At 43.1% G+C, this 17,932-nt stretch overlaps 1 protein-coding gene across 4 annotated transcripts in view; it reads right to left on the reverse strand.

Annotated features, from left to right (window-relative positions):
• Positions 1–17,932, reverse strand: part of LOC106609189 (solute carrier organic anion transporter family member 1C1) — a 75,673-nt gene that overhangs the window by 31,766 nt on the left and 25,975 nt on the right. For all 4 annotated transcript variants that reach the window (XR_006770639.1, XR_006770638.1, XR_006770637.1 and 1 more), the window contains exons 3-6: positions 8,573–8,714; positions 2,128–2,260; positions 1,366–1,499; positions 880–1,029 (exon numbers count right to left, since the gene is read on the reverse strand). Coding sequence is in view for 1 of the 4 variants with exons in the window: in XM_014207701.2 (XP_014063176.1) it covers positions 880–1,029; positions 1,366–1,499; positions 2,128–2,260; positions 8,573–8,714 (559 nt within the window). In the remaining 3 variants the exon portion in view is untranslated. The remainder of the gene's footprint in view (positions 1–879; positions 1,030–1,365; positions 1,500–2,127; positions 2,261–8,572; positions 8,715–17,932) is intronic.

Here is a 17,932-nt window from a genome sequence, read left to right on the forward strand (position 1 = left end):
AGTATGACGGCTGCGTGGTCCCATGAAGTTTGTACAGATGAACGTGGTACCTTCAGGCGTTTGGAAATTGCTCAAAAGGATAAACCAGACTTGTGGAGGTCAAAAATTATTTTTCCAATGTAGTCAAGCAAAGAGGCACTGAGTTTAAAGGTAGGCCTTGAAATACATCAACAGGTACACCTCCAATTGACTCAAATTATGTCAATTAGCCTATCAGAAGCTTCTAAAGCCATGACATCCTTTTCTGGGATTTTCCAAGCTGTTTAAAAGGCACAGTCAACTTAGTGTATGTAAACTTCTGACCCACTGTCTAACATCTGTCTGTAAACAATTGTTGGAAAAATGACTTGTGTCATGCACAAAGTAGATTGCCAAAACTATAGTTTGTTAACAAGAAACTTGTGGAGTGGTTGAAAAATGAGTTTTAATGACTCCAGCCTAAGTATGTAAACTTCCGACTTCAACTGTATATGCAGGGGCAATCAACAAAGTGAGGGAGTCCAGGTCCAATGATTGCAGCTGCGCGTAATGACGGTAACAGGTGCTATAATGACGGGTAGTCTGGCGCTCGAAGGGGGGAGCGGGAGCAGGCGTGACAGAGCGACCCTGTGCAGCCAATGGCAATGCCTGCTTTACGTGTTAAGCTGGGAGCCACTTGTGGATTTGACAGCTCTAATGCAGTTCCACCTCCCACACCGTATTAAACATCAGCTATCCGGATGTTGGCTAAAGCGGATCTGATTGAATCGGGCCCTTAGTGTATGAATCAGATTGAAAAGCAGTTTATTCAGACCGTCAGATCTACTTAACATATTGTACTTCAAATCATGCACAGTGACATTATCTAAAATGTGTTTACATTTCTAATTGGTCTATTACCAATGTAAAATGCAGCATTTTCCTCCCTGGCGAAATCATCTATGTACGAGATCCCAAGGGGCTGCACTGGCGTCTCCCCGATCCCTCGTAAGACGTTCCCAAGGAACACATAGATCCACATGGAGAGGTTGGACTCTCCTTCACAACCTACTGGGAAGGGGGAGAGAGAGAATAGATACAGCACTGTGTGTGTGTGTGTGTGTGTGTGTGTGTGTGTGTGTGTGTGTGTGTGTGTGTGTGTGTGTGTGTGTGTGTGTGTGTGTGTGTGCGTGCGTGAGTGCGTGCATGTGCACATGTGTGTGAGCAAGTGTGTGTGAGCAAGTGTGAGTGAGCGTGTGTATGCGTGTGTCCATGAGTACATGTGTGTGTGTGTTGGTTTGTGTTTGCGTGGTTGAATGCATGTATGCACATGAACTTGTGTGTGTGTGTGTGTGTGTGTGTGTGTGTGTGTGTGTGTGTGTGTGTGTATGTGTGTAGGTGACACACCTGTCCCTGTGCTTGGTGCCTCAGAAAGCGGGTCACCCGAAGCTTGCGCGGAGGGTGACAACAGGCGCGCTGGACATGGAGAGAGGTTATTGGTTGAATTCACTGACGATCGGATTGACGTTTCGAACTTATAGCTGCGTACAAAACACCAATGCGACTGTTTAGCGAAGGGAGGGGAGAAAGCACCACGTTATACAGTTAGAGAGGACAGAGACAAAGCAGAACATGAGTGCTTTGGATATGCAATGAAACATTTAGGAGACACCGTTTTATACATTCAAGCGCATCATGTGACACGCAATACTTAATGATAGGAAGAAGCTTTCCTGGCTTCACCTGTAAAATACAAACAATTGACGTCTGAAATGTTTTTCAGAAAAACATCCCACAGCTGTAGAAATGCATATAGTAAAACTTCTCTTGGCATTCAATAAAGAGACTCAATACAGTGCAGCATATATTCTTTAAGATTCCATATGTTCCCATCTTGTGGGAGAGATAAAACATTCGGACTGATCAAACTTTCATGACCAAGCCAAGCTAATGAGAACACATGATAACACACTACAATGCTTCATCTCACAAACGATGGTACACAATATATAAGATATGTGCATAATTCAGTATTCAGATATGTGCAAAATTCAAAAGCAACTCGCTACACCCGCAATAACATCTGCTAAATTTGATTTGAAAAGGAAGCTGGAAACCCAAGCATTGTAAGTTAATCCTCCTTCAAATTAAAAGTCAGTAAAACCTCACCGTCCGATGAGGAAGTGTGGCAGAGCGATGATGAATGTTCCCACTGCCATCAGTACACAGCCCATTGCTATGATCTTGGGCCGATGCAGCTTTGCACCAAAGTAGCTCACGAATGCTATCACCAACAGGTTACCTGGTAGGGGGACAGACAGAGACAGAATTTGTCTGTTCTTAGTTGCCATTTCAATTCTCAAATTGACAAATCTGATGAATCGAGATTCAATTCACAAGTTGGAAAAGTAAAATGCATTTTCACTTAAGAGTTTTTCTGTTTACAACTCTATTTCGATTCCATTCCTGAATGGATCAATCACAATGCCTAATTCCTCTCATTGATGTGTGTTGCCATGGTGAGTTTCAACATAGTGGCACCGTTGGTTTCCTAATTCCCACTATAGAGTGATTCATCATGAAACCCAGACAAAAAAAAGGACTTTGTTGACATATATTTGACATTTGTATCAAAAAGCATAATTTTGAAATAATTAATCAAAGTTGGTATATTGCTGATATTTTAGCCAAGACTGCATAATGTCTCATCTGTAGATGTTACAAAGCAAAAATTGGTGTCATGTGAAGCTTTACCGCTTGCTCTGTAATATGAGTAGTATTCTGATTTCAATAACACATTTTCTACAATAACATATTAATATAGAAAAATAAACATGAATATACAAAAATGTATTCTGCAAATGTTCCAATATATTGTTGAAAATAATATACAGTGCATTTGGGAAGAATTCAGATCCAATGACTTTTACCACATTTTGTTAGGTTACAGCCTTATTCTAAAATGTATTAAATTGTATTTTTCCTCATCAAACTACACACAATACCCCATAATGACAAAGCAAAAACTGTTTTTACTCAGTATTTTGTTAACACAGCTTTGGCAGCGATTTCAGCATTGATTCTTCTTGGGTATGACACTACAAGCTTGGCACACCTGTATTTGGGAGTTTCTCCCATTCTTCTCTGCATATCCTCTCAAGCTCTGTCAGGTTGAATGGGGAGCATTGCTGCACAGCTATTTTCAGGTCTCTCCAGAGATGTTCAATCAGGTTCAGGTCCGGGCTCTGGCTGGGCCACTCAAGGACATTCAGAGACTTGTCCAGAAGCCACTCCTGCATTGTCTTGGCTGTGTGCTTAGGGTCGTTGTGAACCTTCGCCCCAGTCTGAGGTCCTGAGCACTCTGGAACAGGTTTTCATCAAGGATCTCTCTGTACTTTGCTCAGTTCATCTTTGCCTCGATCCTGACTAATCTTTTTTTTATTTAATCAATTTTAGAATAAGGCTGTAATGTAACAAAATGCGGAAAAAGTCAAGGGGTCTGTACTCTACGGGCATATCAAAGTTCCTGTCACGTCCTGGCCAGTATAAGGGTTAATTGTCATTGTAGTTTGGTCAGGACGTGGCAGAGGGTATTCGTTTTATGTGGTTCGGGGTGGTGTGTTTGTTGAAGGGGCATTTGATTTAAGTATTCCGGGGTGTTTGTGAGCACTGCGTTATTGAGCCTGCTACACTGTTGTGAGTCGTGAGTACTGTTTATTGTTTTGTTTTTTTGTTCTGTGGATGCTTCACATTTTTCATTAAAAGAATGAGTATCCATATACCCGCTGCATTTTGGTCTTCCCTGCAACACCACGACGAATTTCGTGACAGAATTCCCCACCAAACTTGGACCAAGCAGCAGAGGAACGAGGAGGAAGGATGGACATGGACAGAAATAAGGTTGAGCGTTTCCAGGGCTATGGAGGAGTTTAGGAAACTCGAGAGGCAGCCCCAATAATTTTTTTTGGGGGGGGCACAAGGGCAGTTTTGCGGGGCAAGAATGGAGCCCCAGGCCAGCTCCCCGCACTAGCCCGAAGGTGCGTGTCTCCAGGCTGGCACGTCCAGTACCAGCCCCACGCACAAGGCTTCTAGTGCGTCAGTCCAGCCCCGTCAGTCAGGAGTCGCCAGAGATGCCAGGGTGGCCAAACTGCCCGCAGCTGCCAGGGTGGCCAGACTGCCCGGAGCTGCCAGAGTGGCCAGACTGCCCGGAGCTGCCAGAGTGGCCAGACTGCCCGGAGCTGCCAGAGTGGCCAGACTGCCCGCAGCTGCCAGAGTGGCCAGACTGCCCGGAGCTGCCAGAGTGGCCAGACTGCCCGGAGCTGCCAGACTGCCCCAGCGGCCAGGATCAGCCAGAGTGGCCCATCTGCCCAGAGTCTGCCGATGACCAAAACCCAAGGGAGTCTAGCAGCAACCTTGAACTGAGTAAGTCTGACAATTCAGAACTTAAAGAGATTAACTGTTTAATTGCTGAGTCTGCATACAGGGTGGAGAGGTGGAGGTCTGCCCATGAACCGGAGCAGGGGGAGTCTGCCTACGGTCCGAGGCTGATCGGGTCGGTCGGCACTCTGGAGGACAATAGGCCGGAGCCTGAACCACAACCTGCATAGGTGGGTTGGGGAGGGGGGGTGTAGCACAAGTGCCGTCGGTGACGGCAGCCACTCTCCCTTCCCTCCCTTTAGTTTAGGGGGATTTTTGTTGTTGTTTGGGGTTTTTGTTTTTCTTAAGGTGCTTCCGGGGTTAGCACCTTTAGGGGGGGGGTACTGTCACGTCCTGGCCAGTATAAGGGTTAATTGTCATTGTAGTTTGGTCAGGACGTGGCAGAGGGTATTCGTTTTATGTGGTTCGGGGTGGTGTGTTTGTTGAAGGGGCATTTGATTTAAGTATTCCGGGGTGTTTGTGAGCACTGCGTTATTGAGCCTGCTACACTGTTGTGAGTCGTGAGTACTGTTTATTGTTTTGTTTTTTTGTTCTGTGGATGCTTCACATTTTTCATTAAAAGAATGAGTATCCATATACCCGCTGCATTTTGGTCTTCCCTGCAACACCACAACGAATTTCGTGACAGTTCCAGAGTTGGATCTCTGCTAGTTTTAAAGTTATGGCCCATTTAATAAAGAGAAATTGGCAAAGTAGGCAATGTAACCAATCACAGCCCTCCTTTTACTTATTTGGTGACCACTTGGAATCCATTTCCACATTCACTCTGTTGGTAATGCTTACAAATTGAATCATAAGAAAAGAAGAACTCTACAAATCGAATGACCAAGGGCCAATTGAATGACTGTGCCGTGACCTGGATAGAGAGAGGAAGGAGGGGGGTTGGGGTAGAGCGAGAGAGAGAGGGGTGGGTGAGTGAGTGAGTGAGTGAGTGAGTGAGTGAGTGAGTGAGTGAGTGAGTGAGTGAGTGAGTGAGTGAGTGAGTGAGTGAGTGAGTGAGTGAGTGAGTGAGTGAGTGAGTGAGTGAGTGAGAAAAAGTGGGGGAAGTTGAGAGAGGGAAACAGAGTGAAAGAAAGACCGAGAGAGAGAGAGAGAGAGAGAGAGATAGAAAATTGGGGTAGTGGAGGAGAGTGGTGGACAATAAAAACTTTAATGAGGTAAAAGAAAAGCAGCCATTTCATGATGGAACCAATTGTTGTTTTTCAAGGATGGAGGGATGACGTCCATTCCTTAAGGACCTCCATCCGCTCTCATTATTAAGAGGAGTGAGTAGGCTATTCTCCAAGGGTGCTGGATTTGGGAAGTACCACTTCATAAACCTGCTGTAGAATGCCTAAACTTCTGAACTCCAGAAATAACTGTTCTCTGACTAAGGCAAACCTAGCACTTGGAAATGCCAGATAGTTGAATTGTCATTGTGCCCCTTCGTTAGTTTAAAATACTGCTTAAGGAAAATAACTGTTTTGATTGTGCTGAGAGCTATTGTGCTGAAAACACCTGAACTGATGATCTCTGACTGTGAATGTGTTGATTTTTCCTTCATCCAATTAGAATACTGTGTGGACTAGAAAAACTGCTTTGTTTGTTGCTAACGGTTTCACAAAAGGGAAACGTCTCTATAGTTTTAACAGGTCAAGATGTTACAACATGTCTATAAGCCACAGGTGCCTACCAGTACATTGAAACAAATGAACTTTACACAGGCTTTAACGAAACACGGCTTGTAACAAAAATAAATAGGCTTTAACGAAACACGGCTTGTAACAACAACAACAAAAAAAATTGCAGTAAGCTTTAGTTGACTCTGCGGTCCAACTCATCCCAAACCTTCTCAATTGGGTTGAGGTCAGGTGATTGTGGAGGCCAGGTCATCTGATGCAGCACTCCATCACTCTCCTTCTTGGTCAAATAGCCCTTACACAGCCTGGAGGTATGTTGGGTCATTGTCCTGTCGAAAAACAAATGATAGTCCCACTAAGCGCAAACCAGATGGGATGGCGTATCGCTGCAGAATGCTGTGGTAGACATGCTGATTAAGTGTGCCTTGAATTCTAAATAAATCACTGACAGTGTCATGCAGCAAAGCACCCCCACACCATCACACCTCCTCCTCCATGCTTCACGGTGGGAACCACACATGCGGAGATCATCTGTTCACCTTCTCTGCATCTCAGAAAGACACGGCGGTTGGAACCAACAATCTCAAATTTGGACTCATCAAACCAAAGGACAGATTTCCACCAGTCTAATGTCCATTGCTTATGTTCCTTGGCCAAATCAAGTCTCTTCTTCTTATTGGTGTCCTTTAGTAGTGGTTTCTTTGCAGCAATTCAACCATGAAGGCCTGATTCACACAGTCTCCTTTGAACAGTTGATGTTGAGATGTGAATGTTACTTGAACTCTGTGAAGCATTTATTTGGGCTGCAATTGGTAACTGGTAACTCTAATGAACTTATCTTCTGCAGCAGAGGTAACTCTGGGTCTTCCTTTCCGGTGGTGGTCCTCATGAGAGCCAGTTTCATCATAGCCGCTTGATGGTTTTTGCGACTGACATTTTCTGGATTGACTGACCTTCATGTCTTAAAGTAATGATGGATTGTCGTTTCTCTTTCCTTATTTGATCTGTTCTTGCCATAATATGGACTTGGTCTTTTACCAAATAGGGCTATCTTCTGTATACCACCCCTACCTTGTCACAAAACAACTTTGGCTCAAACGCACTAAGGAAAGAAATTCAAAAAATTAACTTTACTTTGAAAAATCGAAAATATATTTGTATTTGTTCAACACTTTTTTGGTTACTACATGATTCCATATGTGTTATTTCATAGTTTTGATGTCTTCACTATTATTCTAAATAGTAAAAAGAAAGAAAAACCCTGGAATGAGTAGGTGTGTCCAATCTTTTGACTGGTATTGTATTTAAAAAAATATATATTTTATATACATTACCCCAAAAATATATGGGGGATTGGAAATTATGCAGACAATTACATTGATGGAAGCCACAAGCTGTTCTTATTGTTTTTGTTTCTGAGCTGAGTATAGGGCAGCATGGTAAAAAAATGTAGTACATATTGCTCATCTGATATTTCTTAATTTCTCATTTTTGGGAGGCTAGAAACATAAGCATTTCACTGCACATGCGATAACATCTGCAAATCTGTGTACGCAACCAATAAACTTTGATTTGACAGTTTCTCAAAGAAGGCACAATGGTAAGTTTGATCAGATTTCTGTAGAGGTGTGGGCAGAATGTGTTTCAGTGACTTTCAAACAAAAAAAGCATGCCGCCTATAGCGAGTGCCAAACACTGGCCGCACATTCTGCAAGATTGATTGGCTACTCAAACAATTTAAAAGTAAATGCTTCAGCCAACACTTCTAATCAAAAGACAAATTGTTCAAAATCTTGTTTATCAGTACATGATTGTGTTTAGATCTCTTGCCTTAGAATAGGCTCTGAGATTGAATAGGCTTATGATGTCGCCCTCTTACCCCACAGCATTACTGTAGCCTACCCATAATATCAAATATTTTAAGTAGGCTACCGGTCTATATACTTTTGAGCATGGTGCGCTATTGAATGAACGATAGATAAATGGTAGCCTAATATTTGTTCTGTAGCAGGAATAAACCAGTCATGTCAGAAAAGGAGAGACGCCCTGCAATATGATTATGATTTATGCTTATATAATAAAAGTAAAATAATTATATTAAGCTACATGCTGCTATGCAATCTTCTTACCAACAGCAAATGCATCTGTTTTATCATTAGGCCCACATTATAATGTTTTTATTATTCCCGTGCATCAAACACCATTTACCCCATAAGAACAATATTTGCTTGCAATGCAACTGATCAACCACTAGAAGTTGTGCATACAAATGGTCTGAGCTGTACTTGGAGATATGCACACTTTTCCGCAATTTCAAAATGGATAAATACCAACCTTTGTGGGAAATCTGGTGCACACAAGGTTTAGAGTTTTTTTGTGCACACACACCTTTGATACATTAGGCCCTGATGACTTCCTAGAAGGCCTTGGTGACCCATTCATTCACATCTCTTCTCTTTCACAACAACATGGATAGAACGGAAGCCCAAAATAGCCCTGGGGATGAGGACGAGATGAGGACAGGGGGATGGGGACCTGTGATGCAGACACTTACTTACCTATCTCAAAGCTCCCGTCGATGACGCCTGTTAGGTAACTGGGGATGTCAAAGCGCCTCTCCAGCTGGGTTATTGTGCTCTTCATGTAGCTACCAGACAAGGCCTTGGCAAAGTAGGCAAACGATAGGGCCACAAGGAACATCTGAAGAGCATGAGGGGAGGAAGAAAGTGAGAGATAAAAGAAAGGGGATGGGGAAAGAGATATTGGTTATTAATAATTAATACATATCGGATTGTACTCGGATTGTATCCAGATTTTCATTGTCAGAGAGAGGGCGAGTTACCCTTGTTTTGCTCTGATGTACACCATAGCTCTACTTTTCATTGGCTCATTTGCCTATTTTAGCTCCTGCTATCACATTTCCTATTTAATATTCAACTAGGCCTACATCATAGAAGCACAGAGGAGAGGAGGATAGAAGAGGGGAAGGAAAAGGGGGGATGGAGGATGATAGGGAAGGCAGAGCGTATCTGTAACTGCAGGGTATTGAGGAAGACCGGGACAAAGAGAGGATTAAGAGTCTACGTCAGACTTAAGATGGGTCCTTATGTGAGAGAACGGTGACTCAACCCTAGCAACTGATGAAAAAAAGGATTGGTTTTGACTAGGAGAAGGAACTTATACTTTATGGATTGGCCTTCAGTCTTAGAAAAAAAAAGGTGCTATATAGAACCTAAAAAGGATCTTTGGCTGTCCCCATATGATAACCTACATGGACCCCAAAACTTTTTTTCCTGGAACCCAAAAGGGTTCTAACTGGAACCCAAAAGGGTTCTAACTGGAACCAACAAGGGTTCTTTATGGAACCCAAAATGGATCTACCTAGAACCCAAAAGGCTTTTACCTGGAACCAAAAAGAGTGAAGAACCCAGTGTGGGTCTCAGTCTGTTTCTGTTCTCCTTATGGAACTGTCGTGCCAAACATATTTGGCGTCACAATTAGTTCCAAGGTGTAGGCAAGATAGCACAAACAGATTGGGGACTAGGCTAGGAAAGATGAGCTCTAGCATCCATTGCATCAGTCTTCGCACTCTGCGCCACTCACGACTAGCAACACCTCATCTCTCACAATGAGTAGGTTTGTCTTCTCACAGCGGTACATCCACATTCCCATGGGCTTTTCCACATCAAAGACTAGCCCGGGAAACTACATGGTACAAAAATATAAACGCAACATGTAAAGTGTTGGTCCATTGTAATATGAGCTGAAATAAAATATCTTAGAAATTGTCCATACGCACAAAAAGCTTATTTTTCTCAAATTCTGTGCACAAATCTGTTTACATCCTTGTTAGTGAGCATTTCTCCTTTGCCAAAATAATCCATCCACCTGACAGGTGTGGCATATCAAGAAGCTGATTAAACATAATTACACAGGTGCACCTTGTGCTGGGGACAATAAAAGGCCACTAAAATGTGCAGCTTTGTCACACAACACAATGTCAGAGATGTCTCAAGTTTTGAGTGAGCGTGCAATCGGCATGCTGACTGCAGGAATGTCCACCAGAGCTGTTGCCAGAGAATTGAATGTTCATTTCTCTACCAACGTCGTTTTAGAGAAATTGGCAGAATGTCCAACCGGCCTCACAACCACAGACCATGTGTATGGCGTCGTGTGGGGGAGTGTTTTTTCTGCTGTCAATATTGTGAACAGAGTGCCCCATGGTGGCGGTGGAGTTATGGTATGGGCAGGCATAAGTTATGGACAATGGTCAAAATTGCATTTTATCAATGGCAATTTGAATGCACAAAAATACCGTGACGATATCCTGAGGCCCATTGTGTACCAGAAAGTACTCATTCGAGTCACATACTTTCCTGTTAAATAGTCTACCAATACCAGTTGAAACAGTACGACAATATGCTAACGAGTAGAATATTGTGATATTTATTTATCATAGCATTACAGTTCAAACAAACACCATTAAAAAAAACACAAAAAAAAATGTCACCGTTATTTAACCAGGTAGGCTAGTTGAGAACAAGTTCTCATTTGCAACTGCGACCTGGCCAAGATAAAGCACAGCAATTCAACACATACAACAACACAGAGTAACACATGGAATAAACAAAACATACAGTCAATAATAAAGTTGAACAAAAGAAAACAAAAAGTCTTTATACAGTGAGTGCAAATGGGGTAAGTTAAGGCAATAAATAGGCCATGGTGGCGAAGTAATTACAATATAGCAATTAAACACTGGAATGGTAGATGTGCAGAAGATGAATGTGCAAGTGGAGATACTGGAGTGCAAAGGAGCAAGACAAATAAATAAATAAATACAGTATGGGGATGAGGTAGGTAGATAGATGGGCTGTTTACAGATGGGCTATGTACAGGTGCAGTGATCTGTGAGCTGCTCTGACAGCTGGTGCTTAAAGCTAGTGAGGGAGATATGAGTCTCCAGCTTCAGAGATTTTTGCAGTTCGTTCCAGTCATTGGCAGCAGAGAACTGGAAGGAAAGACGACCAAAGGAGGAATTGGCTTTGGGGGTGACCAGTGAGATATACCTGCTGGAGCGCGTGCTACGAGTGGGTGCTGCTATGGTGACCAGTGAGCTGAGATAAGGCGGGGCTTTACCTAGCAGAGACTTGTAGATAACCTGTAGCCAGTGAGTTTGGCGATGAGTATGAAGCGAGGGCCAACCAACGAGAGCGTACAGGTCGCAATGGTGGGTAGTGTATGGGGCTTTGGTGACAAAATGGATGGCACTGTGATAGAGTGCATCCAGTTTGTTGAGTAGAGTGTTGGAGGCTATTTTATAGATGACCTCACCGAAGTCGAGGATCGGTAGGATGGTCAGTTTTACGAGGGTATGTTTGGCAGCATGAGTGAAGGATGCTTTGTTGCGATATAGGAAGCCGATTCTAGATTTAATTTTGGATTGGAGATGCTTAATGTGAGTCTGGAAGGAGAGTTTACAGTCTAACCAGACACCCAGGTATTTGTAGTTGTCCACGTATTCTAAGTCAGAGCCGTCCAGAGTAGTGATGCTGGACGGGCGAGCAGGTGCGGGCAGTGATCGATTGAATAGCATGCATTTAGTTTTACTTGCGTTTAAGAGCAGCTGGAGGCCACGGAAGGAGAGTTGTATGGCATTGAAGCTCGTCTGGAGGTTAGTTAACACAGTGTCCAAAGAGGGGCCAGAAGTATACAGAACGGTGTCATCTGCGTAGAGGTGGATCAGAAAATCACCAGCACAAGAGCAACATCATTGATGTATACAGAGAATTGAACCCTGTGGCACACCCATAGAAACACATTTTAGAAAGAGAGGGTCCAGATTGTCTAGCCAGGCTGATTTGTATGGGTCCTGATTTTGCAGGTCTTTCAGAACATCAGCTATCTGGATTTGGGTGAAGGAGAAATGGTGGGGGCATTGGCGGGTTGCTGTGGAGGGTGCCGGGCAGTTGACCGGGGTAGGGTCAACTTGCTTCTTGCTTCACCATAGAACCGTGAGCCACACCGGAGGGCTAACAACAATTCTGAGAAACTGACCTTTTTCAACTTTGAACATACTTTAACAAACAGTCTTATTTTCAGAGGCTTAGACACCATTGTCTCATGTAGCTTTAATCCTGAAGAATAACAAGCTGCTACTCTCTGATCTCTGAGGTGGATGCAAATCCTTTGTGTCAGGGGAAAGGATGTTTTTAGTTGATTAAAAGGCCCACTCCTTGATTCAAAAAACAACAAATTGCTAGCCCTGGCTGCCAATTGGTTTGCTATAAAGCTGAGGGATGGGGCTTCAAAATAGGTTGAAGACTCAGTGTTAATTTCGTCAACTAAAATAGTGACTAAAATATTCATCAAACACCTATTTTTCAGTGCCAGTTGACAAGACTAGAACTCACTAAATAGAGCCAGAAAAACTAGAAGTACATTAAAATGATTTTTCATTTCAGTTTACTAAAACGAGACAAAATGATCTCTGTGACTAACATCTGACTACTAAGTGTGGACTGGACAATAGTTTTTGGAGAGATTGAGAGCTTTTCAATAATAATCACGATTAATATTAGCAGCACAGATGCTCAGTTCTGTTTAGCAGTGGGAAGGATGTGTCACACCCAGCAAACACAGCCTACATCAGCTGGTGAGCTGCTGGGGAGAAAGCGATGAGTGTGGGCAGAAAAGCAGACAGGCTCCGCTCCGGCTCCATTTATACATAATGCGCAGGTGACTCTCTTGCTTCACTTTAGCTAACCAGTCACCACCAGCCTTCTATTTAGCTACCCTTTGCCTGATTAAGAAACACACACTGCTTTACGAAATAAAAAACAATAGCAGCATTGAGTTTAATAGTTAAACAACAGTATAGCTATGTTTTTCTCTCCCTTGAGTAGGCTATAGAAAAGTAGGCTCTTTGAATTTGTAGTATTGCTCAACCCTCCCACCTTCACACTGCATTTCATATACAGGTTCTGTAGCCAACGTAGTCTCCCTCTTTTCCTGAGAGAAAATGGCTTGATTCTAGCCCTTAGGCTAACGTTCAAAGGACATGACCCATAATACCACTGCTATATTTTTCTGTCCACTACGCTATATCTGACTGGGTAAATAACCTTATTTTGAGTTAATGTGGACCCAGTGGCTCAGACTTGAACACTTGGACCAGGACTCGATCACGAGGACTCAGACTTCAGCCATAGGGACTCGTGACTCGGACTTGATCCATAGCTTACGCCTACCCATACCATAACCCCACACCGCCACCATGGCGCACTCTGTTCACAACATTGACATTAGAAAACCGCTCGCCCACACAACGCCATACACGTGGTCTGTGGTTGTGAGGCCGGTTGGACATACTGCTAAATTCTCAAAAATTACATTGGAGGTGACTTATGGTAGAGGAATGAACATTCAATTCTCTGGCCAAAGCTCTGCTGGACATTTCTGCAGTCACCATGCCAATTGCACTCACCCTCAAAACTTGAGACATCTGTCTCATTCTGTTGTGTGACAAAACTGCACATTTTAGAGTAGCCTTTTATTGTCCCCAGCACTAATATGAGTCTAATATGTTAGTATTTGTTGCCTACTGAATACATTTTTACTAAACAGTATGTTCTAAATTGTATGTAGTATGTAGTACACAGTTTTAGTAAGCAATAGTAATTGGCAAGACAGATTTCGTGCACGGCTATGGACTGTCATCCTTTGCATCCACTGTGTCTATGAATTTGAGTGGCTCCAACATTTCCCCAGGCCCATTCCCTCAGCTTGCCTATCAAAATGGCAGTTTTTAATCAAAGGAATTTAAAGAGATCCAGAGAAAGAGATCCATAAAGACCCATCTGACTTGTTCCCAATGTGCTCTGTTGAGAGAGCAATGTCAGTCACTTTTCATGTTTCACTATGGCAACAACATTCGTTGGCAGGTATTGGATTGACGGACATACTTTCCAGAGTGCTTCAGGAGAAAACAACAGAAATCCATCATCTGAGAGTGTAGAACTGAACTAATATCCTTGGGATATGGAACACTACATTGGCTCTCTCCGGATATATTGTCCCCGTCGATACAGTCAGCGGGGTTCTCCATTCATCGTGCGGACAGGAAGAAGGAACTTTCCGGGAAACACAGAGGTGGAGGAGTATGTCTCATGATTAACAACATGGTGTGATTGTGGTAACATACAGGAATACCCAATCTGGAATACCTCATCATCAAATTCCGACCACATTAGCTCCCAAGATAATTTTTTGGGGTTATATTCACTGCCTTGTATATTCCCCTCCAAGCCTACACAGTGCTGGCTCTCAAGGAACTACACTGAACTTCGTGCAAACTGGAAACTGCATCTCCTGAGGCAGCACATGCTTGACCATTGTTACTCTCCCTTCCGGGATGACTAGAAGGCCCTCCCCAACCCTGCCTTCTGCAAGGGAATGGAAACACTTTAAGAAGTGAAGCTGAGCAAAGAGATCTATTTAATCCACTAATACTAAACATGTGCTTGTATCATAGAAACATCTCTGTTTTTAGTATTTTGATCTTGAACAATGTCTATTAGAGGTATGGGTAGCGCCATCTTGAATTGCCATAGTAATGACTGACACCCATGCGTCATTGGTAGGAGTGAGAAAATTAGGAGTTTTGGCATGGAGAATGAAAGTGAATGTTGCCACCAGGTGGCGCCATACTGAATTATAGTTGGATGCATTTTACCGCCGTATCATACTGTGCTATGATTGGTTAAGACCACCCAGATGGTTAGGTCATGGTCAGTTGATCATGGTTGGAGATAAGTGAACATGCCAGTTGTAGCTAGCTAATAAAGAGCTACGTTAAAAAATATCCTGTAGTACTGCATTTTATTATTTTGTACAAAGCGTGCTAAACAAGACATGGTGTCAGAGTAAAAGGTCTTAAAAGATGGATTTTGCTGGAGTTCCTTCACCTCGAATGGACTGGGAGTCTACAAACTTACCCGATGCATGCCGTAAGTACAAACAGCATGTGTAGCTAATGTTCACGGTTCCTCTGAAGGAAAGAGGAGAAGAGGAAAAGTGCAGCTACCTGCTCCTCTGGATCGGTGAAAAAGGGAGAGATATTTACAACACATGGACACTTACCGAGGCTGAATCAAAGCTACTGAAAACATACTACGATCGTTTTGAAGCATATGTTGTGCCGAAGACCAATACGATTTTCGCTAGGTACAAATTCCATGAGAAAGTACATGGAGCTAGTGAGTCTTTTGAACCGTTTGTGACTGAGCTGCGCCTGCTTGTGAAAGACTGTGATTATGCAAACAAGGATGAGATGGTCAGGGACCGAATTATATTTGGATGTGCAGACTTACTGGTTATGGTGGTGAACAGCTCCCAGTAAAAGGCACATGCACTTTCAAATGCAAATACAAGGAAAGTGACACGATGTTGGACTTTTACGTTGTTGACACTAGAGCACCTGCAGTGCTAGGTCTTAAAGCATGTTTAGACATGGACCTCATCAAGCTAGTTTTATCAGTGACAGCACCAGTAGAGACAGAAAATGTACTGGAGGAGTTTGCTGATGTTTTTACAGGAATAGGATTATTCCCATGAGAATGTACCATTCATCTTGACCCAGACGCAACCCATGTGGTCTACCCACCGAGAAAGATTTCCCTTGCCCTCCGTGCCCGTCTGAAGAAAGAGTTGGAGAGCATGGAGCAATCTGACATAGTCACCAAGGTTACAGAACCGACTGACTGGGTAAACGCGTTAGTGGTGGTAGAGAAACCACGCACAGGCAAGCTCCGAGTATGTCTCGACCCAAGAGACTTGAACAAGGCTATCAAACGCCCCCATTACCCTTTACCGACGCTAGATGGCATCACACTCAAGCTAGCGGGAGCACACTACTTCAGTGTCATGGACGCTAGATCAGGCTACTGGGTTATCAAGCTCACAGAAGAGTCATCTACATTGAGTGAAAAAAGTATTTGATCCCCTGCTGATTTTGAACGTTTGCCCACTGACAAAGAAATGATGAGTCTATAATTTTAATGGTAGGTCTATTTGAACAGTGAGAGACAGAATAACAACAAAAAAATCCAGAAAAATGCATGTCAAAAATGTTATAAATTGATTTGCATTTTAATGAGGGAAGTTTCTTACCTACAAGGACAGCAGCCTCAGTGAAGGCTTGGACATGCAAGTGCACACTGTGTACAGCAACTTACCAGTTAGTGACACAAAACTGAAGGAGATCCAAGCTGAAACAGAAAAGGACTCACAACTCACACAGCTGAGGAAAGTCATACAGGATGGATGGCCTGAGGAGAGGAGAAAATGACCTCAGAATGTCTCAGAATTCTGGAACCATCGTGATGAACTATCACAGATCAACGGAATAATTTTCAAAGGAGAGAAAATCATTATTCCTACCAGTCTCAGAGAAGAGATTTTGACAAAGATCCATGCTGGACACATGGGCATGGAAAAGTGCAAACAGAGAGCACGGGACATTTTGTTTTGGCCCGGAATGTGCAAACAAATAGAGGACATTGTTGGTAGATGCGCCATCTGTCTTGAACGACGCCCCTCAAACACCAAAGAGCCAATGTTACCTCACTGTATCCCAAACCGACCCCGGCAGGTCGTGGCAACCGATCTGTTCACCTGGAACCACGAGGACTACATCGTAACAGTGGACTACTACAGCAGATACTTCGAAATCGACAAACTTCACAACACCACATCTGCAGCTGTGATACACAAGCTGAAAGCAGCCTTTGCCAGGCATGGCATTGTAGAGACTTTAATATCTGACAATGGGCCCTGTTACAAATCAAATGAGTTTGAATCCTTCACAAAATGCATGGGAGTTTACACATGTCACCACAAGCCCACGTTACCCTCAAAATAATGGCCTTGCTGAAAAATCTGTGCAGATTGCTAAATCACTCATGGACAAAGCAAAAGCAGACAAGAGAGACTCCTACCTCAGTCTCCTTGAATACCGCAACACTCCAGTTGACAACACTCTGAGGTCGTCAGCTACAAGGAAATGCATGAAAAACATGCAGAGACAACAACAACAAAAGCGATACTATGACAGGTCAGCTAGACCACTGCCATCACTGATCGACGGAGAGTCAGTTAGAATCCAGGAGCATGGCCTCTGGAAGCTAGCAGTCGTTATCCAGCCAGCTGACACTGAACGTTCATATCACGTCCGCACCGCAGAAGGAGTGGTGTACCGCCGCAATCGTCGTTATCTACTGAACACAAAAGAACAACACACTGATGAGATGAACTGTTCCCCTGAAAGAGAACGTGATGGACTAAATACACACACACAGCACAACATACACCATACTTACTAGAGGTCGACCGATTAATCGGAATGGCCGATTAATTAGGGCCGATTTCAAGTTTTCATAACAATCGGTAATCGTTTTTTTTTTTTTTTTTTACACCTTTATTTAACTAGGCAAGTCAGTTAAGAACACATTCTTATTTTCAATGACGGCCTAGGAACGGTGAGTTAACTGCCTTGTTCAGGGACAGAACGACAGATTTTTACCTTGTCAGCTCGGGGATTCAATCTTGCAACCTTACGGTTAACTAGTCCAACGCTCTAACCACCTGCTTTACATTGCACTCCACGAGGAGCCTGCCTGTTACGCGAATGCAGTAAGAAGCCAAGGTAAGTTGCTAGCTAGCATTAAACTTATCTTATAAAAAACAATCAATCAATCATAATCACTAGTTAACTACACATGGTTGTCCTGCGTCGCATATAATCGATGCGGTGCGCATTCGCAAAAAAGGACTGTCATTGCTCCAACGTGTACCTAACCATAAACATCAATGTCTTTATTAAAATCAGTATATATTTTTAAACCTGCATATTTAGCTAA

Source organism: Salmo salar, chromosome ssa07, assembly GCF_905237065.1.
Source record: "Salmo salar chromosome ssa07, Ssal_v3.1, whole genome shotgun sequence".
Taxonomy (NCBI): Eukaryota; Metazoa; Chordata; class Actinopteri; order Salmoniformes; family Salmonidae; genus Salmo; species Salmo salar.